The sequence below is a fragment of the Dufourea novaeangliae genome, unplaced genomic scaffold, assembly GCF_001272555.1.
Source record: "Dufourea novaeangliae isolate 0120121106 unplaced genomic scaffold, ASM127255v1 scaffold193, whole genome shotgun sequence".
Taxonomy (NCBI): domain Eukaryota; kingdom Metazoa; phylum Arthropoda; class Insecta; order Hymenoptera; family Halictidae; genus Dufourea; species Dufourea novaeangliae.
In genome coordinates, this window is record NW_015374074.1 from 657,539 (window position 1) to 681,976 (window position 24,438).

Genomic DNA, 24,438 nt, shown 5'->3' on the forward strand with positions numbered 1-24,438 from the left:
AAAATTCATATAATTAGATTTCTTTCTAATTTGCAAACGATCTTAATAAATGTAGCAGAATCTGAATATTTTATGAGCTGTTATTACAGTAGGTACTTGTTTTACTGTGTTTTTCATGTTCGCGAATATTCTAAATGAAAATTCTCCGCGCGCTAATTGTAATCTACGCCCCTACCAGCGGTACCTTTTTTAGCGAAAGAGGAACAGGGGACGTATTATTGTTGGTGTGACGGTTTATGCAGGTAGCAGGCAGCTACTTCGTAGTTTAAGTAATCTGTTAAATTGCTGGGTTTCAAATGGGATTTCGTCATACGTGAATTTGCGACAAATCTCAAGGCTACAGAGGGAGAGCGGATTTAGAGGATCTCTGAATGTGGGGAATACTTAAAGAACTCAAACGCAACGCCATCCTCATCCGAATTAATAAGAAGACCTGAACGTGAGGATAGGCGATTTTTCAAATAATAGAGTACTTACTTGTCCAATATTGATCTTTAGACTGCAGATTTTATGCGTTTATAGCCCACATAATTTTCTAGAATTCACTAAGCGTTACGAGTTTGATTAATTCTGAGGAGGTTTTTATGTTCTCTGGGGCCTGGTAGAGTAGTAAGCAAAGTAAACAGATATTGGTTTGACTCCAGTTTCTGTAAATTAACTCTGAAAAATCTATATTTGCACAAACATCCGCAGTTTATTGATCTTCGAACATTTTAGACGAATAAATACAAACTGTGATAATCTATATAAAGCTGAATATCAAGTACAAAATATATGCTAAATCCGCATGAAAATACCATAGATCCCGTGCTAAACTCAATAATATTCACGGAAGAATTGAACAGTGTACATTGCAATCAACAAAAAACACACCAGTATGAGTAGAAAAGAAGAAACAAAACCACCTTACTGCGAAGGCCACCTTACTATAACTACTTTTACAAACACACAGGGTGTTAATTTTAAATCAAGCATCTAAATTATATCCGCTACTATTACAGGAAAAAAAAAATGACTAAATTGGATTTATGTAAATGGTTTTACGACTTGCATCTGGTGGTGGTGAAGAACAATTCTGCCTGATGTCATTTTTTAACAGTTTTTTCACGGTCACCGTATTTTTTTTTGCATATTAATATCCATTCTGTACAACCGGGATGTTATGTCGGCGTAAAGATTGGTTTAACAATCTAGATACCAAGACCTTCATGACCTCTGAACAAAGCATTTTAAGTATGTTAAACATATAATAAAATAAGGTGATATTACTCTTCTTGTTCTATTACTCTTAACTTCTGCGAAATGAAATTAAGTTTTTCGTCTGCAAGGTCACTTGAAGGTCATGATATTAGGTCGCTAAACTCGTTTTGACGTCGACTACAACATTGCGTTATAAAGAATAGATGTTAATATTCATATAAAAAAACACGATGACCATGAAAAAACCGTCAGAATGACCTTCACAGGATTTTCTTTCATCATCACCAGCTGCATGTCTAGAAACGATATGGATTCTGCTTATTGTTAGTCATTTCTCTTACCTTCAATAGTGGCGTAAATAATTTAGACGCCCGATTTTAAATTAACGCTCTGTGTATTAAATAAACATCTTCTGATTGTGTGTAGAAGATTCGAATCTCAAAGGTGAAGACGTAACATAAACCCTGTCATTTCATAAAACCACTTAAGGAACACAATCCATTTTCTATTTACGAACTCGATTTGTTTACATACTTAAGGATTTCAATATACAGGGTTACTATAAACAAAACATCAAAATATCTGTTAGATTTGTGAACCGATGAAAACTGTCAAAGAGATGGAACATAAGTTTGCTGATTTTACTAAATACATTGTTTTGGTTACATTTGTGTTTAAATTATATAAGTGGTACATTTATTTTACAAATACAGCAGTTAGTTAAATTTTAAGCTCGCATTTTTTGAAGAAGTCACATATTAATTGTAGAGCCTGAATATCGAGAGTAATAAGAAAGCTTTTTGATATTAAGAGGTAGATAGTGTTTACATTTTCAGAATTGTACGTTAAACATGGCCAGATAACGTGATTGAAATGTTGTATATCATATTCACAGTCGTATTTTGTTCAAATCGTGATACCTATATACCCTAGGTAGGCTGTGTGGTTATAATGATTAGCTCCGCATCGATTAATGGGAGTAATTACTCTACTTGATCGGTTCTGACTGTAATACCAAAGTTTTCTTGTGTTAGTATTGTAGAATTGAAAATATTTTCGTCCTTTCTGTAGGCCTTGTTCTGCATTCCACCTTTTGGTGTTAGAATTAGCATTAAGTTTATATTGTTCACGAAAGTCTGTACTAGATAAGTGTATATTGTTGTTTAGTTCTAGTAATGTCGCTTTTTTAGCGAAAGAGTATACTTCTTCGTTGCCTAGAACACCTATGTAAAACATTACCTCATATATGAAGCTAATGTCTCTGAGTTTATTCTATATAACGATAATTATTTTAATGTCAATGAGATTTACAGAATCTTAAAGACTACTGTTTACAAAGTGATCCTATTTTCATATAATTTAATGGCTTTGGTCACCAGGGACCACCATGACAGTCAACATGTTAATAAAGAAACGCTGTTTTGCAGTTGGACAACAGTGTAAATTCACGTACGAAAGATGAATATATGTCTTATAACATTTTTATTTATCAAATACGAATTTGACAGAATATGAATATCAATACGAACGTACACGTATATCTAAGCAACTATAGCAATAAATGTTTACTATGTTGTATACAAACATATTACATATGGATAATAGAATGATCAAACGGGGAGTATCTAGATAGCAAAGTATTCAACTAATGGGAATTCAGCCAAGGAAAGTTCTAATGTGTGTACTAGATACTCGCGAAATTCAATATTCAAAAGGTGTTCCAGTTATGCTTTGTGATAATGCACCGCTTCGTAGAAACGTCAATATTAATTAAGCGCTTGAATTCCCTGGAAATTCAATTCCTGTTTGGTTGTTTATTAGCTTCCAGATATTCTGTGAAGAACGAAACTTAATCACATTAACTGTGTCCTGTAGAATTGGATTGGATGAATTTGCATGATTTTTTTCTGATAATTTGATTTAGAGGAACTGACGAAACAGATTGTAGCAGACATTTTGTATGTTTTTGTAAATTGTTTAGAAACCATTTCTAAATTTCATTATAAAAAATTGATTTCAAATTGGACGTGCATTTTTTTAAATTTTTGTGTGTAGATATGTATATACTTGTTATATTTTATAATTACAGCTTTGCAATGAAAATACTTGATCAAATTTTAAGTTTACATATAATGAACATACACAAATTTGTATTCTTTTGTTGCTTTTATACATTTTTATATGTATCTTCTTCGTTGCATTCATGATGAATAATTTTTCTTTATTTTCCATAATACAGTGACATGTTTGAAAATCGAAATGTTTACTCGGAAAGCATAATATTTCTTAAAACATTATAGTCGCGATTTTTCAAAGTAATAAAATATTTTGATTGACGTTATACTTTATGTTACGTACTTATGTGACGTTTACGTTATACTATATTACTGTTATGAATGAATTACAGTAATATAAGGAAAGGAATATAAATAACTATGAAACACTTGGAAATTCGACAAACATCGTGTAAAGTACATTACATTGTATAATCAGTGAATTATTTTATTGGAGCTTAAAATTCGTTCTAAGTAACATTCTTCATTAATTTGCTTCTACGAGATTCATCAACCTTGAATTAATTTCATAATAAATCAATTAGACCCAAGAGAATATGTTCGTCGAAAACTTTATTGATTTATCAGTTACTTCTTGAGATAATTCAACTGTAACTTGTATTGCTTTCATCAGCGACCGCGATTCAGTTAACAGATTAAACGTTCAGAAGCCGTCAGCGCAACATCCTAGCTTCAGTGAAACAAGTGTGCCGCGTGAATGCTCTACAGTCTACAGGATGAACTCTTTAACTTAATCACCTTAATTACCTCCGTTCCTCATAAATTAATCTAAAGCTCTTTCATTCGAGGATATATTTTGAATAAAATGTTCGAAATTGAACACATTACCTTTCATGTCGTCTATTCGACTATCTAAACTAATTTGGTTCAAACAAATTTACCAACATTATAGAATATGCTTTCCTAAACATCTCCACCCTACATGTTTCAATTTATCTTTAATTGCAAAATAAATTACTGAACTTATATATTCTTACATTTCGACGAAGCGAAGCATAAACCTTACTGAAGTGTTTGCTTTGCCATTAAATCGATATACATAAATCGTGTTATTGCACTGAATTTAAAAAATTCAAATTTTCAATCTTCTTTAAATTTAAGTTTTAAGATTTTAACACTAGAATTATTAAAGGAGTCAAAATGACGTCAAATGAGTCAAATTCGTAAAGTCTTATGGAAATTATTTAATGTTATAAAAGTGCATTTTCTAAGGTTTCTCGTAACTTTTATTACAATGTACGGATATAGAAAGTAATTTTTTTATAAATTTGTGTATCTTGAGAAAGCTATAACCTTTACCCATCTGATAGAAGCAGGTATACGTTACTCGTCAGTAGTTCTAGTGTTAACACTAGTCAAAATGACTGGTTAGCATATTCTTATAACGATGATTAAAATGTTATAAGAATCCATTCTCTCAGATCTTATACAACCTTGATTGCTATAGAAAGATGAAGAAATTGGTTAATTTATAAATTTGTATGTTTTTAAAAGTTTATCACGTTTGTCGATCCGATAGAAATAGATATACGTTTCTCGTCGGTAGTTCTAGTGATAAGAAACTGTATGGTAACTAATCATCCAATGTATAAACAGCAAAAAATCCATCTTTATGATTTCATTAAAAAGAATACAATACTTTCGAAACATAAATTTAACATATTTGCTTACAATGTATTTAAGAACAACACATAAAATGTTCAATTTTAACATTTGTATACACTATAAAACGAATATTCAGAATGTAGTAATTTCTGTATGGGTAACCCAAGTGTGTAGAAAACAATTTTTATACTCAATATTTATAACAAGCATAGATATAGCAAAAACGTCAATATATTGATTATCTGTTATTATTTCTTGAATGTTCAAGTTCACTTCAAGGTGATAAATTAGATATATTCGAATGCATCTTAACACGAGCTACACGATGCAATAAAAAAAATACATGAGAAAATACATTAAAAAAATTCTGCAAAAATACTCGTACAAAAACGTTTTGTATACGATACTCCACTTTTCAAACAATTCAAACTGTATTCAAAACATTTCTCGTATTATTAAAAATAAAGAAAACATTTCGGTGTTCAGTCTTAGATGGGACACACTGTACACAAAGATTCCAATTGGTATCGTTTAATAAATAGAAATTAAGTTATTCTTAAACCGTGATATCTTTTTGTCTGACTGTACATAACGGCCTACCATAGAAACCACTGATCAAATTCGCATAGGCTATTCCCGTATCCGGGTTATTTGAGGCGGATCACATTGATTCTATTCCTTTCGAGTGGCGAATCGCTCGAAACAGTGGCCCGCTACACTGGAATCGGTATATGTACTTGATATCGCTTCTGATCGAGAGGAGGATATCGCGGATTTCAATTCCGTGGTGGTTAAAGACCAGTCGAAAATCTCTGGACTTATTACATTGCACATTTTGCATTATACGTTGCATAGTTCGCACAGTCTCCATTCAGTCCAATTTTACGTCTGAAATCTCGGCGTTTGTGTCATAATGGGTGTACCTACTATATGTATATCGATTAGGTGTTCAAGGATTACGCTTTTCGGTTGGACTCCCACGCAACTGGCGTTCGTCAGATATAGCGATTAACGACTTCTATTTGCAGTGACAGAAATTTTCACCGAAATTGTTTGTTCGTGTCAGTGTAGTCGATAGTAGTGTACCCTAAAAATACTTCGCAATAAAAAATCGGAACTACATTCGTTGCATTTTAAATCATGTTTATTGCAATTGAAAATATTATATTTCGTATTTATTGAATCTCGAAGTGACACTTAATACAGTATTAATATAATTTCAAACATATTAAAACATTTGAGGGAGTACTATTCTTGGATTTAAAGCAGTTTTTTAATTTTAATTCTGTTCTTTATGTGCTTCAAAGTTATGGAACGAAGTCTGCATGAAAAGTTAATTTTGAATGAATAGTCTACGTTTTTTGAGTTAAGAAACAAGAAACTGGAAAGTGGCAACTTGACCCGATAATTACGTGTATAAATTATTCAAAATTTCCCACTGAACCCTTTTACTTGAGTTCTATATTTTACAATATGAAATATCAGATAATATCTTGCAAAGAATTGATTTATTTTATAGATACGTGTATTATAAAAGTATTGTTTGACGAGATATTACATACACGATAGGTTGAAGTTAAAATTCAGTTCATATATAATTTCTTTTTCTTTTATTTATAATGTTCTCTTTGCACTAATAACTGGTCTGACTGGGTTATATTACTTGAAATCATGATTTTTAGAAAATTATACATTTTAATAACTGATGAATAATTATTGGAAATGGAATATAAAGCCCGAAACGCAATGTATTGCCAACTAATAGGTACATTCAAAACTAATTGACGCACAATAGTTTCAGTTATTTCATATTAAATTGAAGGTTACTTGACAGAAAGTAATGTATCTGTTAATGATGTATTATTTTTTTTATGAAGACTATCTAGGCTCTGCAAGATGTTTCCGAAATGGTGGTGCAACCTGAAAGAATGTGATCCTACATGCAAACATAATTCGAAAATGTAGAATAATATTGTTTCGTATGACGCTTCGCTTTCGAGAAAATTGTATTTCAAAACCTGCTGTATATGCGTGTAATTAAATAGGACTTGGTTAACGCGGTTGTTCATTTCATTCTGTTTCTACTTATTGTCACTATGAGTACGCACGCGTTACATAAGTTTTAAAAATTGATTACCTTGGAAACCACACCCCGTACAAAAAAAATGTTATTCTACATTTTGAACTTATTTTTGCATATGTGTAGAAGCAGATCCTTCCAGGTTGTACCAACATTTCGGAAACACCTTGTATCGAGGTTTCATTTTTCAATGGAACCATGTTTTTCAACACCAGATTTACCAAACTCGTCAAAACCTCGAATTTTAAACTTTATACTTTACAATTATTATAAACATAAAGGTACTTTTGTCGAAACTATAGTTAACTTTTAATTTATTACACACTTTATAGTACACTACATTGCTCTAAATTGTTTATAATGAACAATTTAGTTTAATGTACAGTTCAACGCTGACAGTTTTTGTGTTGTAAATATTTACAGTTGTACATTTTCTGCTGAAAAAATTTAGCTTCGATTTGCGGAACTTTATTTGCAGATCAATGTTTGATACAATCATCTACAATCACGTCAAATCAATTCTTAGTGTTGCAGTCGATAATTCGACAACTTATACAGAATTGATTAATTTATTTTCAGGCATGTTCTACATGAATCAATAACGCAATTATCTATAGACAACTCATTTCAGTCTATTAACAGGAAGGTCGGACAGGAATCAAATTTCGAAGCCGTTTATAGGAGATTGTAATGGTAGCATGATCACATTACTCTCTGGTAACAAAATAGAGGTAGTAGAAAGCAAAATCTTATTAGGGTATTATGATTAAAGGACACATGTTGTTGCGGATATTAACGTCTTATTCATAGACGACAATCTACATGATTTATTTATGGACAGAATTAATTCATACAGTTCGTTATGTTTCAATTACGTTTAGTAATTGCATACTATGAATGATTTTAATTAAATTGGACGTCAAACATAATTACTTTGACTGTATTATAAGTACACCACAGAAGCTATTTCTGAAACAGTTATTACAATATTCTGTAATATAGTAATGCAGTCATGTGCATCACGTTTTCAGGAGATAAAAATTGAAAACCAAATAATCGGAACGGGCTGTTGCAACCACAAGCTTAAAAATCTGAATTTATTAATTTAAAACTTATTAATTTACTCTAGCTTTCATTTAATTCTTTTCACTTCAGCTAATTATAGTGGGTCGTACAAACAACCCAGCCCTAATTGACACTACTTCGCTCGTTAGAATCATATTTCAATAGTATGTATTTGTCCATTTTTGTGTACAGCCTGAGGATCAACGAAGGTCTGTCGACTTAGACGACAAGGAGATCCTCATAGACTTTAAGCCAGCGCCCGTGTCGCCGGACGCCCGAGCCCTGCTGAATCGAATGTCTCAGTCGACTAGGAGGTTCCTGCCGTTGCAGAAGACCTTCTCCGACGGTGAAATTCGCATCGAGAGGCGCGAGATAGCCGGTGACGTCGGTGAACATTGTTATCCTCACACGTGCAGAAGGAATCATCAGGACCCCTGGGGCAGGACCGTTAGAGCACCCGTCCAATTCTCCTCGACGCCAGAGGACCTGTCCTTGCTCAGGGTCGCTTCGCCCCACGACGATCATCCCGAAGAGGCAAGTAATATATCATTCGCTCCATAAAAAGAGACACCTCGCGAGCCCTAATGAGGCTGTGCTAATAATAAATCTAGGAAGGAACATTCGCGAAATGTCCCTGATTTTTTTTTTTCTATTTATTCGATATATTGAAACGGAAAGTGTTCGGTCGATCTTTCAATCCAATCAAAACTACTTTTATATCTCTTTATTAGCTAAACAAACTATATAAACCTTACCGATCACGTTCGAAATGGACACGCATAACTATAGTCACCATTTTCGTTCACAAAACCCGTAACGATACCAATCAATCACAGATGTTGAAAACATTCACGAGAAGTCGTGTTGTTTTTATTCTTGATTCCTTTTATAGGATTCTAATGCTATTATGTTTTTCTTTATTTCTCAAAATCACCTATCCACAATGTACTCCATGGACCACTGGTTTTTCACTCTAACAATTTTGAATTGAGTTTCCAGTATAATCAGCGTCCAGAATCATAAAATGATGAATCAAGTCGTAATACTGAATATTTTCACGAGAAAGCTTTTGGAAAACAAGTCGGTCAATTAATCGGGTACAAAGGAAAGATGGATATCGCGGTTCAAAGCAACGTTTTGGAGGGTGAAAAGGGGGGGGGGGGGGGGAATATTCCATATATAATTCTGTTTCTTACAGCGGTTAATCCTCCGTTGTGAAAATAAAAACAGCTGTCGTATATTTAAAATATCGTCGGAATTTTCATTCAATATTTCATACGACAATTTACACGTCCGTTCCCTTTCACATCGTTCGTTCTTTTAATCTTTCTGATACAGTTCGTATAATCTTGGTATCTTTTTAGACAATAGGCAAAGGTTTTCAATATTTGCTCGACAATCGATCTTGTCCATGTACTAAGACCGGGACGCATAACAATTAGGGCTATAAATCAATACCGTTAGGACTCATTTTGGAGATTTTTCAATTAAGGTCTAAATGGGGCGCTAATCAAACAAGGTAAAATTTTTAGTTAGGGCCATTAAATAATTCTAATTATTGTAATAATAATTCTACAAAGTTTCATCAACATTGGATACTAGCGTTTCCCGATTTTTTTTGTAAGTATGATTTCAAGATAAGACTTGAAAAACGGTATTATTTTGTAGGCTGTGTTTAACTCATTAACTACTAGGATCCACTATAGTGGCCTCCCGTGTAGCTATAAAATAAATCTTTCAAAACGATCCGGAATTACGCCTGAATTCGTTGCATACTAGACGGTACCGTAACAGTTTCCCGCGAAACGATTATTTACAACGAAGATACGCGTTTTTCAGAAATGCTGAACAAAATGTGTTCACAATTGTGACATTATTACATATAACGTAATAACCTACGTAAATATATAAATTTTTAGAATCTTATTTGTAAAACTAATGTTAGTTGATTTTCGCGTAAATGTTTTCTTTTACAAGGCGATATAAGTACGAGAATATTAAAAGTAAAGACTGGATCAGTATTTCCACAACGTTAAACATACATATGCAGGTCACAAATAGAATCTAAATTGTACAACATACGGTAAGAGAGAAAAATTTGTTATTTATTACATCCTCTTCGATTACACTGTTCAACAAATTAAACATTTTTTCCTACTTCATAACTGCTACTAAGCGTTTTCGGTAGATCTTTATGAGCTGGATACGAATCTGCAAGCCGTTTTTTCCTATCGCATCTAGTTTTTAAAAAATTAGTTTTTTTCTTAAATTGCAGAAGTGTAATTTTGGAGGTGTGTTGTGTTTTTATAATAATAGTTATTGAATTACTTTTGACACCAAATAATCCTCTAGACATTCCCGAACAAAATGATCGAAATTGTTATTATATTATATACGCCTAAATATGTTTAAATAATGATCAAAGGAAGAAGGACACTGAAAACGCGCCAATTTTTACTGATATTCTTCAATTTATTTCAAAAACTAAGGCTTTAGGAGGAAATGTAACAATAGCATGCTTGACAACAAACCTTTCTGCTAAGAAAAATGCCATGGAAAGTTACAAAATCTATTTTGTTTTCAATAGCAAATCTAAACAGTTCATGAAAACAAGCGGCAGTAGCAATGTAACATATTTAGGTTTCGATAATATAACAACAATTTACATAATTTTGTTCGGGAGAATTAAGAGAATTATTCATGTCAAAAACAACTGAATAACTATTACTATAAAAAACAACTCACCTCCTAAGCTGAAAATTTGCAAATTTTTTAAAAATTGATTTTCGTTTAAACTGGACGTGCTTGGAAAAAACGGTTTGGAGAGTCCTAGTCAATTTATAAAAATTTATCAGAAGCGCCTATTAACGGTTATGAGGTAGTTTACGCGTTGAACAGTGCTATTTATACATTACCGAAGAGGAATGGTGTATGAACAATTGGCATACACGCATCTTGTTGTTTGCATATAAACATTTAACAGTTTTAAACCCCCTATCTACGACATTCACATTCCTTTTTCGTAAATAAAGTATGAATTACAACACGCGCGACGTGAATTAAAATGTCCTCCTCGGTCGGCATTGTTACTATCTGAACATGACAGTTACCCTAGTGTATAGAGGGTGCTCCTGAACTAAAATGCCAAATTTTATGGATGATAACATAAATAAAAGAACATCTTATAAGCATAGGTCCACAGAGGCTTTATTTCCAATTCACATGGTCCCAAAATTTATTGTTAAAGAAAATTCATTTGTAACATTTTTTATGGATATCATAGGCAGCTTTTATGGTCAGTGGAGAGTTTAGACGAGGGGAAAGTATTACAAAAGCTTGTTAAGCTATTCGAAATAATGAAGAATTTCCCATAAGTGTTTAACAATCCATGAATACAAGTGAAGCATTATAAGTCCGAAAGTGTTATGAAGTAAAGACAGCAATGATATATATTTGGCGTACTAAATTCTATATAATTGTGTGTGCAATTAGGTTGTTGTACAATAAATATCGTTTCCAACGCGCTTCATTTCAGTCACTTTAAAATCATGAAACTTAAGATGAAAAAGTTTGCTACTCGTTAGCAAATACGTGTCAATTCAGATATATCTCATTTCGATTAAAAACCATTTTTCAACACATATTATAACTGTATAAACTTCGCAGTTCAAAAACTATAATATATGCATCAATCTAATACAAATGCTCATAATCCACAGTCTGTAATGCTACATATTCTACCTTCAAAACTTTGAAAGCAATTAAATAAAATTTTAAAAAGTAAGTTATACGTTTTTTTATTATTATCAAGGAATTACATACTATAAAGGCGTATGTATATGTATACATTATAAATGACAGAATCTGACTCTATCTTAACACTATAACAACCAGCATTAAATGTATACTAAATTAACTTTTGTAATACAATAATATACAGAATATATACGAGAATCTAGCGTAACATTCTGTAAAATAAAATCTGTAGTAAATTAAAATTTATCATAAATTCCGTCACAAGCACCATTATAATTTCAGTAATGGTAAAATAATAAATCTGTAATCCGTCATTTTGACGGGTCCGGTATTCTAGTGTTAAAAGTAACAAAAAAAACTTAACTTTATCAAATTTTTACTACATCAAAATGCCCTGCTTTATTTGAAGGGCCCTATTCTATTTCTATTTCTATTTATTAATTTCTTAAAACATTCCTCATCTAAACTTACTATTCTGCTGTAGAATACTCCCAGAATTGTGTGGCACACACACATAAATAACAGAAGACGTGCATAAGCAAAATTCGACAAAATATAGAATTTCTTAGAAATATATGCAGTTGGAAAAAGATACTTACAGTCAACATATTAACAAAAAGTTTATTGATTTAAGTGAAAAATACGAATGCTAACAAACTTTTGGAAGGTAGTGTACGCTGATCGTGATTCTAGTATGTGTCGTTTTGTGCTTTAAGCGGACGAGTTATCCGTGCAGTGGTGTAGCGTTGCGTTCAGCCCAGCCGTGGCTAAACGGTTAATGTTTTTCAATGCAACCGACTACACACGCGTTTTTCACGCTGTATGCCATTGACGTCTGCCGGCCTCGGAAAATCGATTACGTCGAAAACCGAAACGCGGAAGAACAAAAAAAATACAGCTTATTGCACATTTAGACCGCGGATTTTATACATTTATAAGAGATGCAACTGACAAGGGAACTTTGGTAACCTGAAAATTCTGAATTTTTTTAAACTTGGATCTTTTTGCTACTTCTTGGTGCTTCATGGTAAAAACACCCGCCAAAGGTCAATGTGTGTTTTCCTATTTTCAGGACATCTTGCATACTATAGTAGATATAAGAAATTTTTACAATAAAAATGTAGTGAATGTTACAAATTATACTAGTGTTAAAAATTTGTTTAACACTAGAACTACGGGTGATAAACGCATAACTACTTTGATCGGTCGATGAACATGACAAATTTTTGAAAAGTTACGAATTTATAAATTCACTAATTTCTTTTCTTTCATATCGTAGTAAAAGTTGCACAAGATCTGAGAAAATGTATTGTTATAAAATTTTAATCGTCGTTATAAGTGTGTACTGACAAGTCATTTTGACTTGTTTGGTAGTTCTAGTGTGAACTAAATAAATGAACGAATTTTTAACAATTTCATTTGGCAGTTTTATACAGTATAAAAAGCCATTAAATTTTCATTCTAACAATTTTCTTCTATATACCTACTATAGTTTTCAAGATATACAGGAAAATAGGAAAATACACATTAATCTTCAAGGAGTGTTTTTACTCTACAGAGCCTATGTGAATTTCCATGATCAGTAGCTTATTCATTACGTTTTGATGATACAATACTATTTACGATATATAATATAACGTAAGCACGGATTACTGTTTATCCATCGATGTTAAATTCGCCCAAGTGATTCATAAATGCTGAGCGCTATTAATTTCAATCAGGTACCCTGGGTATTTCAATACTCGAGATCCCTATCCTATTTCGTAATATAGGGTATTACTCGAGTAAACCAGATATCAACCGAGACATACCGAGTTATAATAAACACCAACGTTCCCAGTTGTAGTATGAATTATTAGACTATATTTCCCGATCAACATTCCATTAGCGTAGCTCTCTATTACTAGAACTGACTGTATTTCCCGATCAAGATGCCATTAACGTAGCTCTCTATTACTAGAATAAGTTGGTTTAATAATTTCTATATAAGAAATTTGCAAAAATGTGCGATTTTTACAAAGAAGTAACGTATCTATTTATTAATACTGAAACACGTAAAACATTACCATACATCGTTACAGTTTTCCAACTGATATAATTACAATATTTTTCACTTATTTCCGTTTCGTAGTGACATGCAATGTTCGACTCAGACTTGTTCGCTCAATATACACAGCATCACAATGTAATTTAAGATTAATGTTATACAAAGCCATTACCCAGAATTTTTTAAATATGGAATTATATCAATAGTTTCTTGGAGAAGTGACACATCTCAAAAACAATTAATTTTCATACGTTAGCAAAATTTGACTGTAAAAGTGGTCTATTCTTATCTCAAAGTGCGTCATTTCTGAACTATTCGCATTTCCACTATGTAACAAGTAAAATGTCACAAATCAGGATAGGGCCATTTTAACACTTTTTTAATACTAAGCAATATACATAAACAAATTTATTAGACATTCCCAAACCCCAAAGACTATTAGCCTAATTGTAAAAGAAAAAAGTGATTTCATTGTTAAATGTAAATATGTACTTGAGAGTAATGTATGCTTGAGTGATTTTCTACCATAAAAAATTTCAAATCGATTTCCTCAAAAAGTTACTCTTTTCAGGTGTGTCACTCTTGTAGGGAACCGATGATCTAACGTCTAAAGAGATCTGATAGATTTTATTCAGTAATAAATATGTCGGAAGAGAAACAGTTGTTTTATACGAAATTATTATCTCGTATTCCCTTGCCTTATTTAACTTTGCACCCAAGATGTGCTTATTTTTGTACCGGATTGTTATACAGGTGTCTACTTCTATAGAAAGTGTTTTCTATAAAATTTACTTTTATAAGAAATGTTTCCTATTTTTTCACTACCTATCTTAATTTTTCACAAGTTTAAATAAGTAATCAAGTTTTATACACAATAAATAGAATTCATCTAGTTGTTAAAAATAGTTAGTCATTAACACGTTGATGGTCACCGATGACTGGTACCACTGAATTACACGAATAAACATTGAATCTCTAAACGGAAAGATTTAATATTTTATAAATATGATTAAACTCAACACGAAGATACGTATATTGTTAATAACAAAGACCTAAACAAATATATTTACTCATGACACTGTACCAAAAGTAAAAACTAAGCCATTCAACCTGTTAAGTATTATCGAAGTACAGAAAATAGCTACAACTCGATATCAGCTCAAATATGACACCCGTCTAAATACGTGATCTGTTACAAAAGTAACAAGCCTGTATTTGTAAAAGCTTTCCTGTACTGGATTTTTAAAAATCAAAGTGATCCCCTTGAAAATAATTTCCTTGGGAAATGACACCAATGCAGACGTTTCTGCTTTTCCTTGAAGCACTCCTGGAAGTCTTCTCTCCTTAAGAGGTTCAGTTCATCTGTCACGCTCTTCTGAATATTTGAAATTGTTGACTTCTTAAATGATTTCTTAATGCCGAGAATAAGAAAAATGTTAAGGACTGAGATCTAGGGAGTAAGGAGGTTGTGGTACCAGTGCGATTTTCTTCGCAGCTGAAAATGCATTCTTAGATAATGCAATGTGGCAATGAGCGTTGTTGTGACAGAGCGACCAAATGTCCAAAATACCCAACATTCTAAATTATAATGTGATGACTAACCCTATAATTAATATTTAATTCGTCTTTTAACATTCTTAATTATTAATCGTAAATCAGACTGGACCAAGAATTCTATCTTTTCCACATTTCGAGACCATGGTACATCGTTAATAATTTTTTATCCTTCCAGAAAAGCATTATGTTATTTAAAACTTTGTAGATGCGACAGTGTTTGCTCTCATAAGCCTTCTTCAACTTTGTATAAGTTTCGGAAGTATTTTCGCCTAGTTTCAAACAAAATTTAATACCATATCGTTGCTCAATAATTTTCTGTTCCACTTCCGTGACACGCTCACCAAATAAACTACTTGATAGTTATTATGCACCAACTAAACTGATGAAATTATACATAAGCAAAATGTTTTGATAAGATTCACAGATCGTATTAACTCATTTGTTTCTTGCCAGTGTTACCAACGTGAGTTATAAAAAAACGGTCTCATTACTTTTGGAACAGACTATATACAGTAGCAAAAAAAGTATTCATACAATACTGTTTTCAGTGTAACCCTAATTATAAGTTCATCATTATGTCCGTCAAACTATATCATTGACAGAAAATTAAATTATTAGGCAATAACTGTGAATAAAGTCATTTTTAACTTATAATATACAGAACACAACGTTGTCAATTAATAATTAGAATCACCAATATACATTTTTTTTTCTGATTGTATTTGAACTTTTGTCATCATTTTCATGTTTCGACCCCTATTGACGCAGATTCCATATTTTTAAAAACACCTTGTATGTTATTGTGTGAATTTAGAGTGAAAACGGTACTCTTTAGTGCATAATGTAAAAAAGGGTAACGTGGTAAACGCTCGTATGTTTTAGATGGAAACAAAGAAGCAAGTTAAGTACAATACATTGCAATGAACCAACTGAATTTTCATTGGACAGATATTGCATAGAATAATTAAGTGAGACAGCCTTTGATGAATCGCGATAATTACTTGTCTATTTATATCTAGAGATACTAAAACATTGCCCAGGTGACGGAACGAATCGGTACCTTGTTCACTTTCCTCGTATAATGACTATTCAGCTGAATTGGGTCAATTCTTGAAATAAAATCTCTACTTTCCGCGGATTAATGTTCGCCAGCAATTTCCATTTGACACGCACGAATCTGTGGAACACTGCAGCCAACACATTCACTTCCAGCCTCTCTTCGAGATTTATTATTCGACCCACTCATTTTAATGCTAGACCCTTGTAAAGTTAATTACTACGTGGCGTATGACGTTCCATTTTCTCCTAACTCTTATATATTCTTTATACGCTGCCTTTGTTATTATTGTCAATGGTAAGCAATATCTGGGATATAGTGTGCCTACAGAACAAAAATTATTTGATGTAACTCAAGAGAAAGGGATTAACGTTGTCATATTTTAACGTATCCTGATTTTTTGCCCATAAATGACTTACGTCACTAACAATTTCTATGTGAAATTTCGTTGATAATGGTAAACCATAAACATGTGACAATAGTATAATAATCAATACGATTAAATATAGTTTATTTGAACTAGTCTAATGTAGTTAAATGTAATTCTGTTATTAAACATATTTATTTAAGGATGCATTACAAATAGTTATATTATCAATTACACAATTACTAATTATAATTATTGTATTCTGCAATGCATTTTACTAAATAATACCGCACTCTATCGTCTTATTAAAATTTAATTACTTTTGTGTATTTACAGTTTATTATTGTTGACAAAATTCTTCAGTAGTATAGTTAGTGACACAAACTATCACAAGTCTGATTTCAATTTCTGTAAATTAATCCATAAAACTCTATATATGCAGTCTAGCGATTGATTAAACAGTGTTATTTCGACATGGCTAGTATGTATAGGAATAATTCAACGATTACGTATTTAATTTTAATACAGAATTAGTAACAATTTCTAATCAGTTTACTCCATAAGAAGTTAGTTTACGAATTCATTATCCTAAATATTTTGGTCTTTCAAGGTCATTCAAGGTCATTTATTATCATTCAAAATTTTAACAAGTACTACAGAAATAACGATACTTAATACTTACGTATAAGGAACCTTGAGGACGTTCTGAAAAGGTAAACTTTGAAGAGTAATAAACGACCTTGAATGACCTTGAAGGACAAGCACATTATTGGTCAATAAATTCATCGCGGAATGGTCTATACGTTTAAACAAACGGACACATATATGTCCATTTAAAAAAACAAAGGTCACCTTGGAGGCATGTCTGCCTATTTAGTAAAATTTCTTACTATCGTAAGATATCCCCCTCAACACAAAGAAACTTCTGCTTAAAACAATTTTTATATTAACGAATGTTTTTGGGATGATAATTGCGTGTAAATTTGCAAATGAAAGACTCTGCATATGTAGGTCAAAGTGAACAGTATAGAATAGGACAAATGTATTATGTAAGAACTCGCTATAGTTAAGATATAGTAGAGTAATAGAAACTTTTATAACTAGGAATATAAATAGTTATTCACAATTGTACAATTGTACTGTATAAGACTTGTAAGACATAATGAAGGAATTAAATCAAGTAAGAAAGAAATCGACAGCGTAAATCAAGACTAACGCGTCCAATAAAATATTTTCTATTAAATTACATCATCTTCCTTCCAACGAGAACGTGCAAATATTAATTCCACTTCGAGTTGTAAAATTTAATACCGCCAGTTCTATGGATTTATAACATTTCTTTATTTGCGCTTCAGTGATGCTTTTAGAAACAATATGGCCACGGTGGGTGGCTCTCTATAGAAGAATCAATAAATCGTCCATCAATCTTAAGGTATAACGACTCAAGTAACTGAAAAATCGATGGTAGGACGATGATGGCGTGCATCAATTCATAGGAAGAAGTCATTAAGAAGTTTGATAGATACAGATTGGAACGTTTCACCGAGGGGAGATGTGTTACAGCCAGTCAGCAATTTAAAATGCTTCTACATATAAGAGCAACTAAAGCCCTGTTATACATATATTGCATTTCTATGCCATGCAAATGGAATGTATCTGACAGATTTGCGTCTGATAAATGGCCTTTCAGGTAGACGTTTTAATGAACTTGTCGCAATAAATAGAATTGAATAACGTTGTTAAACACGATCATGAAATTATATTTTCTCGTATAATGTATACTCATTCTGTTATAACATAGGGAGATAAAAAAATATAAACTGAATGGTTTTTAATTTACCAGTAATGCTTAAAAGAAATGATTTAACTGGACCATTATGTTGTAGGAAACGATTTTATCAATCAATCAGATCATATTTCTTAAAGAAATAAAAAATATCAACTTAGTACTTTTTCACTTGTAGTTAAAGAAAGTTTCAGTGTATGAGGAGACTTAACTAAGACAAGAAAATATATAATTAAGGGATTAGGCAAACAGGATTAATATATTGTATGCACTTAAATAAAAATAATTGTACATAAACGTGTGTCCAAATATACTTCGAAATGTACTAAGAAAAAAATAATCTTTCATGATAGGATATACTACACGCAGCTTCAATATAAACAAATGCAGTAAATATCCTTGGATTGTTTTAATAATGATACGCGTTCGATATATTAAAACTTCGAACAGTGAAGTTTAATTTCTCCTGACGGGGACTTCCAAGTTTTAAATTAAAGTTGACTGCAATACGTATGTATGACTAGTATTTTCGAAACTTTCCTTGCGGTTAATTGCTTAAATTTTCGAAATATGTAGTGTATTTCCAGCGCGTTGATAATGGTCACAAGGTAAGATTTAACTTTCCACTTGAAATATTTTCTGTCCTCTTCAACTCTGATCTACTTTGAAGATTAAATAAATGGATTTACAACTAAAAGTGACCTTACCATTCTTCTAAATAACTCTGGATATAAATATAAGGACCAATTTCATACCTTCTTTTTTGCATTCCTTCTTAATCGATGAAATAATTCATGCCACTTGAATATTTTAAATTTTGTCGGCGCGAAAGTTAAAAATACCAATAAATTCGTTTGAATATTGAGGTCGCTGCAAGTAATTTTAAACCTTTTAATTCATTATTTATGGAATCGTTTGGAGAAATCGACTAAAATTTTTATATACAGTAACGATTCATCTAACTCAAACACCTCAGGTTATTATTAAACTACTTACTAAAGAATAGAAGAAACGTGTAGAAATGGTATCAAAGAGGCAGTACGTTGCCATAACTATACTCGTATTTTTGTTATATTCTTCACCTAGCAAGTTCTGTTTGTAGATTAAATTGATATTTATGAATGGAACACACTACAATTTTGTGTGCAACATTAATATGGTTAAATTCTAAATATAAAACGGCTGAGAAAGATTTTCGTGGAGGTAAAAATGTTTATTTTGTAACATTTCTTTTATCGATAGATAAAAGAACATATCATAATTAAATATTACGTATTTTAATTCGTAATTAACTTTCCACACTAGTACTAACTAGAGCTGTGACTTTATAAGATACTCGGGTACCCGGGTACCCGTGAGATAGCCGGGTGGACAAAAATTACCTGGGTACCCATGAGATACCCGGGTACCCGAGTATCCATAAGATATCCGAATATGTGAGACAGTCGAGAATTTCGATTCGTGAGTCGATCACAGCAGCGTATACTGCGCTACTTACAATTAGCACTCACCTTACATTGCAAAAACATGACTTACTCATTATTATATGATTACTGATTACAAAAGAATATTGCAATATTATTTTCCAAATATTTATTAGCGTTTTTATTAGAATATTTATACGCGTACATGTTCGTAAGATATTCAAGGGTTCGAAAGATATTCAAGCGTAATCGTAACGTGCAGGTAATATCATTCTCAATTTTTCGCAGTTTATTCCGTTCATTGCCGATATCGATCGAACATGGCTGAAAAATGGTCGACTCTCGAATCAAAATTCTCGACTATCTCGTACATTCTGATATCTCACGGGTACACGGGAACCCGGGTAAAAGTAGTAGCCCTAGTACTAACAAACATGATACCATATGCATGATGTGTTTTAAAATTCAATTCAAATGAAAAAGTATACTGTACCGTTAATTCGTTACAATTTTATAAAATCTGTAACAATGTATGATCGTCAAACAGCATATAGTAGTCGTGCAATAAATATTTTTATTCAAAATACTTTTGGGATAGGAGGACGATTATTAGGTGCACCATAAGGAATCCACTAATTTCCTTAACCCCTTAAAGCACGGTTTTTTCGCAACGTAATGCCGCTTGCTCGAGTTAATTCGAGTGCGCGCATTTAGGGGTTAATAAACTGGTAACATGGTTTGAATAGAAAACATATTCAGACTTTTTTTTTCCTTTTAAATGTCGGAGGTTACTAGAGAATGCGAAGAGATATTATTCAAATAGAGTAGGGTTTCAATTTTCTAAGAAATACATATTAAACGATAGTTATCAAAAGCCTAATTCGAATTTGATCGAATAGTTATTAAAAGCCTATTAAATAAGTATTTAGAAAATACCATGTTAAATGTAATAGAAAATATTGCGAAATATAACTTTCTCTATAAAGGGATGAGGTTTTACGAAGGAAACATATTTAGACTCCCGCGGGGATTGAATCCCAGTCGGTTGGTTACGAAGCTGCCAGTTTTCCCACAGTGCCATACATCTTCCCTGAAAGATTAAAGAAGTTAAAAAGACCTTCTCGGGCGAAATACGATCTTTGTTGTTAAAGATCTTATAAACTATTAAGTGTTTGCATCTGGGACTCAATGTGGCTTAGTATTTATTTCTCCGCCAGCTTTCGCGATACTTCGTCACAACTGGTATTCGATGCATCACACCTTCTAGAATTAATAATTTAATACTAGGTTGGATGAAAAGCATATAGATAAATAGATTATTTACATTTAATTGCTTACATGCGATTACTACAGTACATAAAGTAAGGAAAACATTATTGTTTGAGGTGTCCTCAAGATAAATGAACACACAGCACTTGTGAACAATTGTACCTATCGATCGTTGAGCTAACTAGACAGCTTTCGTAACTGGAAAAAAATTATTTTGACTTCTTAGAAATTGTTGATACAGTATTCTGTCCCACATAATCATGATTCTTTGCCCCCTTAGCTTTCTCAAATGTTCTTAACCCTTTAATGGCCGGACCCTTATGTCGTTATTTCAAAATTATAATTTGTATCTTCAAGATACTATCTTGTGATTTTGCAGTCGAAATTATCGATATTAAACCCACCTAAACTTTCATTTTTAATTTCTTTTTTTCATTTATTTTTGGAGGGAATCCTTCAATTTCTCAACGGAAACGTTGAAATCTTCTTCACATCAGTGAAACTACGGATCCTTGCTGGGAAAAGTTAGATATTAATCAGCGACAAAATCTGATGCACTTTTAAAATGAGCGTTGTACCGTTGCTACACTGGAAGTTATAGAGATGTGAGTTGTGTATTACGATAAAATGGATGGAAGACACATCGAACATCTACAAGAAATATGAAACCAAACTTCTGTATTTTCAAAGGGTTAATGTAAATCACGTCTGAAACGTTACAGGTTTACAACTGTGGCTCTTTTCTTAAAGTTTAATACTTAATACATTTAATACTATTGTTTTAGAACTTCCAAACAGCAGTACCTATAGAAATTTCAGCTAAACACTTTTTGTGTTCACAGAAATCTTCAGATGAAAATATTTATTTACCATAAAATTATATAACTTAACAAGTATAATGTCACAATTCAAAATTGGGCTGTTTTAATCCTCTTTTGAATAGTAAGCAATACATATAAACAATATTTGATTAGAGATCCTCCAAACCCCAAGGACTATTAACTAAACTGTAGAAGAAAAAATGTTTTCATTACTAAATGGTTGACTAATTAATAGTTTTCTACCACAAAAAATTTCAAGCAGATTTCCTAACATTTTTTTTCGATATCCAGGGTGATAAAAAAAGGGTCTATGACTTGAGGGACTTATACATATACATATAGTACTCACTGTGAGGAGTGAAAAACGTCTCTTCAACATAAATCCTAAAATCAATTTTTTCAGTGTAAAATTGACTTTCATATTTACCAGCGTTCCATATCGTGAGTCTCTTCGCAACATATTACATGTAAACCAAAAACTGGTTTGAAAGTAATGTTAATTCAAGATAGAATGCGATATACAATACAAGATATGGAAAGAATATATAAAAATGTACGTCGATCTATAATCCACAGATGTGAGTGGTGTATTAAAATGAATGGAAAACATATGGGACATCAATAAAAAATACGAAACCAAACTTCTGTATTTTTCTTTGAAAGATTTTTGACTCCCTTCGATGAGTACTATAAACCCCTAAAGTTGTAGACCTCTTTTTTATCATTCTGCATAAAAACAAAAAGTACAGGGTGCGGCAAAAGTAATTGATGGATGCTCTTTTACAGTAACATTTGAACGAAGTGAAATAAATGAAAAATTGAAGTTGAAAATGAAAGTTTATTGTTTGCTTTTCCGTTATATTAAGAGCAGAAAATTATATCCGTTAAGTGTGCGCCTTGATTTTGGAAGCAAAGGTAGACTCTTTTCCATACTGTTTTCCGTTACTTTTTCAAGTATTGCAGGTGTGAAGGCAACTTCTTCTAGAATATTGTCTTTTAGAGCTTGTAAAATTCGCAGCCATTAACATAAACTTATTCCTTTAGATAGTCCCACAGGAAGAAATCTGGCGCAGTCAGATCAGGCGATTGCCATGACCACCTATAATCGCCGTTTTTTTAAATTATACAATTTGAGAAGAGTCTCAAAAGTTCCATTGTAAAAATAAATGTTGGTTCTCTCGGCAATAGTGTACGCCTCCATACTTAAATCTACTAAGTTTTCTCTGCAAAAATGAAAGAAAGGTATTACAAAATATTAAGCAAGAAACAAGTTATCATTTTTTAAAATCCATGAATTAACTTTGCCCCTCCTTTACGTTAGGAAAAGAAAACAATAATCGAATACTTAGCGGGAAAATCGTTGCATGTTACGTTTCCAGAAAATTTAATTTTTTTATGTAAACATGATTTTTGGGTATTTTCTCATCTATCTGTGGTCTCAATTATGTAGCTCTCCTCTACGCCAGTAGATTGCGTACAGAGACGCAAACGGCGGAGGTCCAAGCGGATTGCTGTCAAAACTGTTGAATGTTACAATTTGCATAAATTTAAATGTTTTCTTCTTCATTAACCACTATATTACAAAAAAATGGAAAAACGTTGTGTATTACATTCCTATACTAAACGTGCTGATTTTGGCATTGAGAAATTTTAACCCTTTCAGTCCTGGTTGCCACATTTGTGTACACGACGACTCTTACAATTTCACACAGTCTTAGGTACAGTGTGTTGCAGATCCATATTTTTTTCATAAATTGAACTTTTTTCATGTTCTGAACTTACTTGAGTCCAAATGTAAACATGTGTGTATATTTAATATTCACAAAACTACAGGACATATAAACATTTCTTTAAAACAAAATAACATCTAAACAGTCTACTGAGTTCAACCGTGTAATCAAATACTTGTTTACCCTTAAACGAAAATTCAGGTCTGAAAGGGTTAAAACGCTCTCCTGTGAAATTCGAAAATTGTAACGTACAACGTTTTTCCCGCCAGGTATTCAATCAGTGGATGCTGAAAATATCGGAAGGAATAGCACGACGCAAACGCGTTAAACCATCTGAAAGTGTTCGCTCGAACGGTGTTGTCGGAAACGTTATTCGTCGATATCGTTGCAGGAGTTTCACGAGAATCTCATCCGACGTGGACTTTTCCGGAAGAGGAGCGTGTCGTTGGAGGACGGCGTGCAGGGTTTAACGTCGGACGACTTTATGCTGCCGAGATCACTTCCTATGTCCCCCACGTCGCCGACCGCAGTATCAAGTATGAAATACGATTTACACCGCGCGCCGCATGCGCGTTTCACCTTTTTATCCAGCTAGTAAA

General features: G+C 32.4%; 1 protein-coding gene across 1 annotated transcript in view; it reads left to right on the forward strand.

Annotated features, from left to right (window-relative positions):
• The window catches only part of LOC107190484, a 164,532-nt gene that overhangs the window by 52,370 nt on the left and 87,724 nt on the right, over positions 1-24,438 (forward strand). Inside the window, exons 5-6 of the mRNA XM_015579293.1 lie at positions 8,218-8,559; positions 24,231-24,375. Of these exons, the coding sequence (XP_015434779.1) occupies positions 8,218-8,559; positions 24,231-24,375 (487 nt within the window). The remainder of the gene's footprint in view (positions 1-8,217; positions 8,560-24,230; positions 24,376-24,438) is intronic.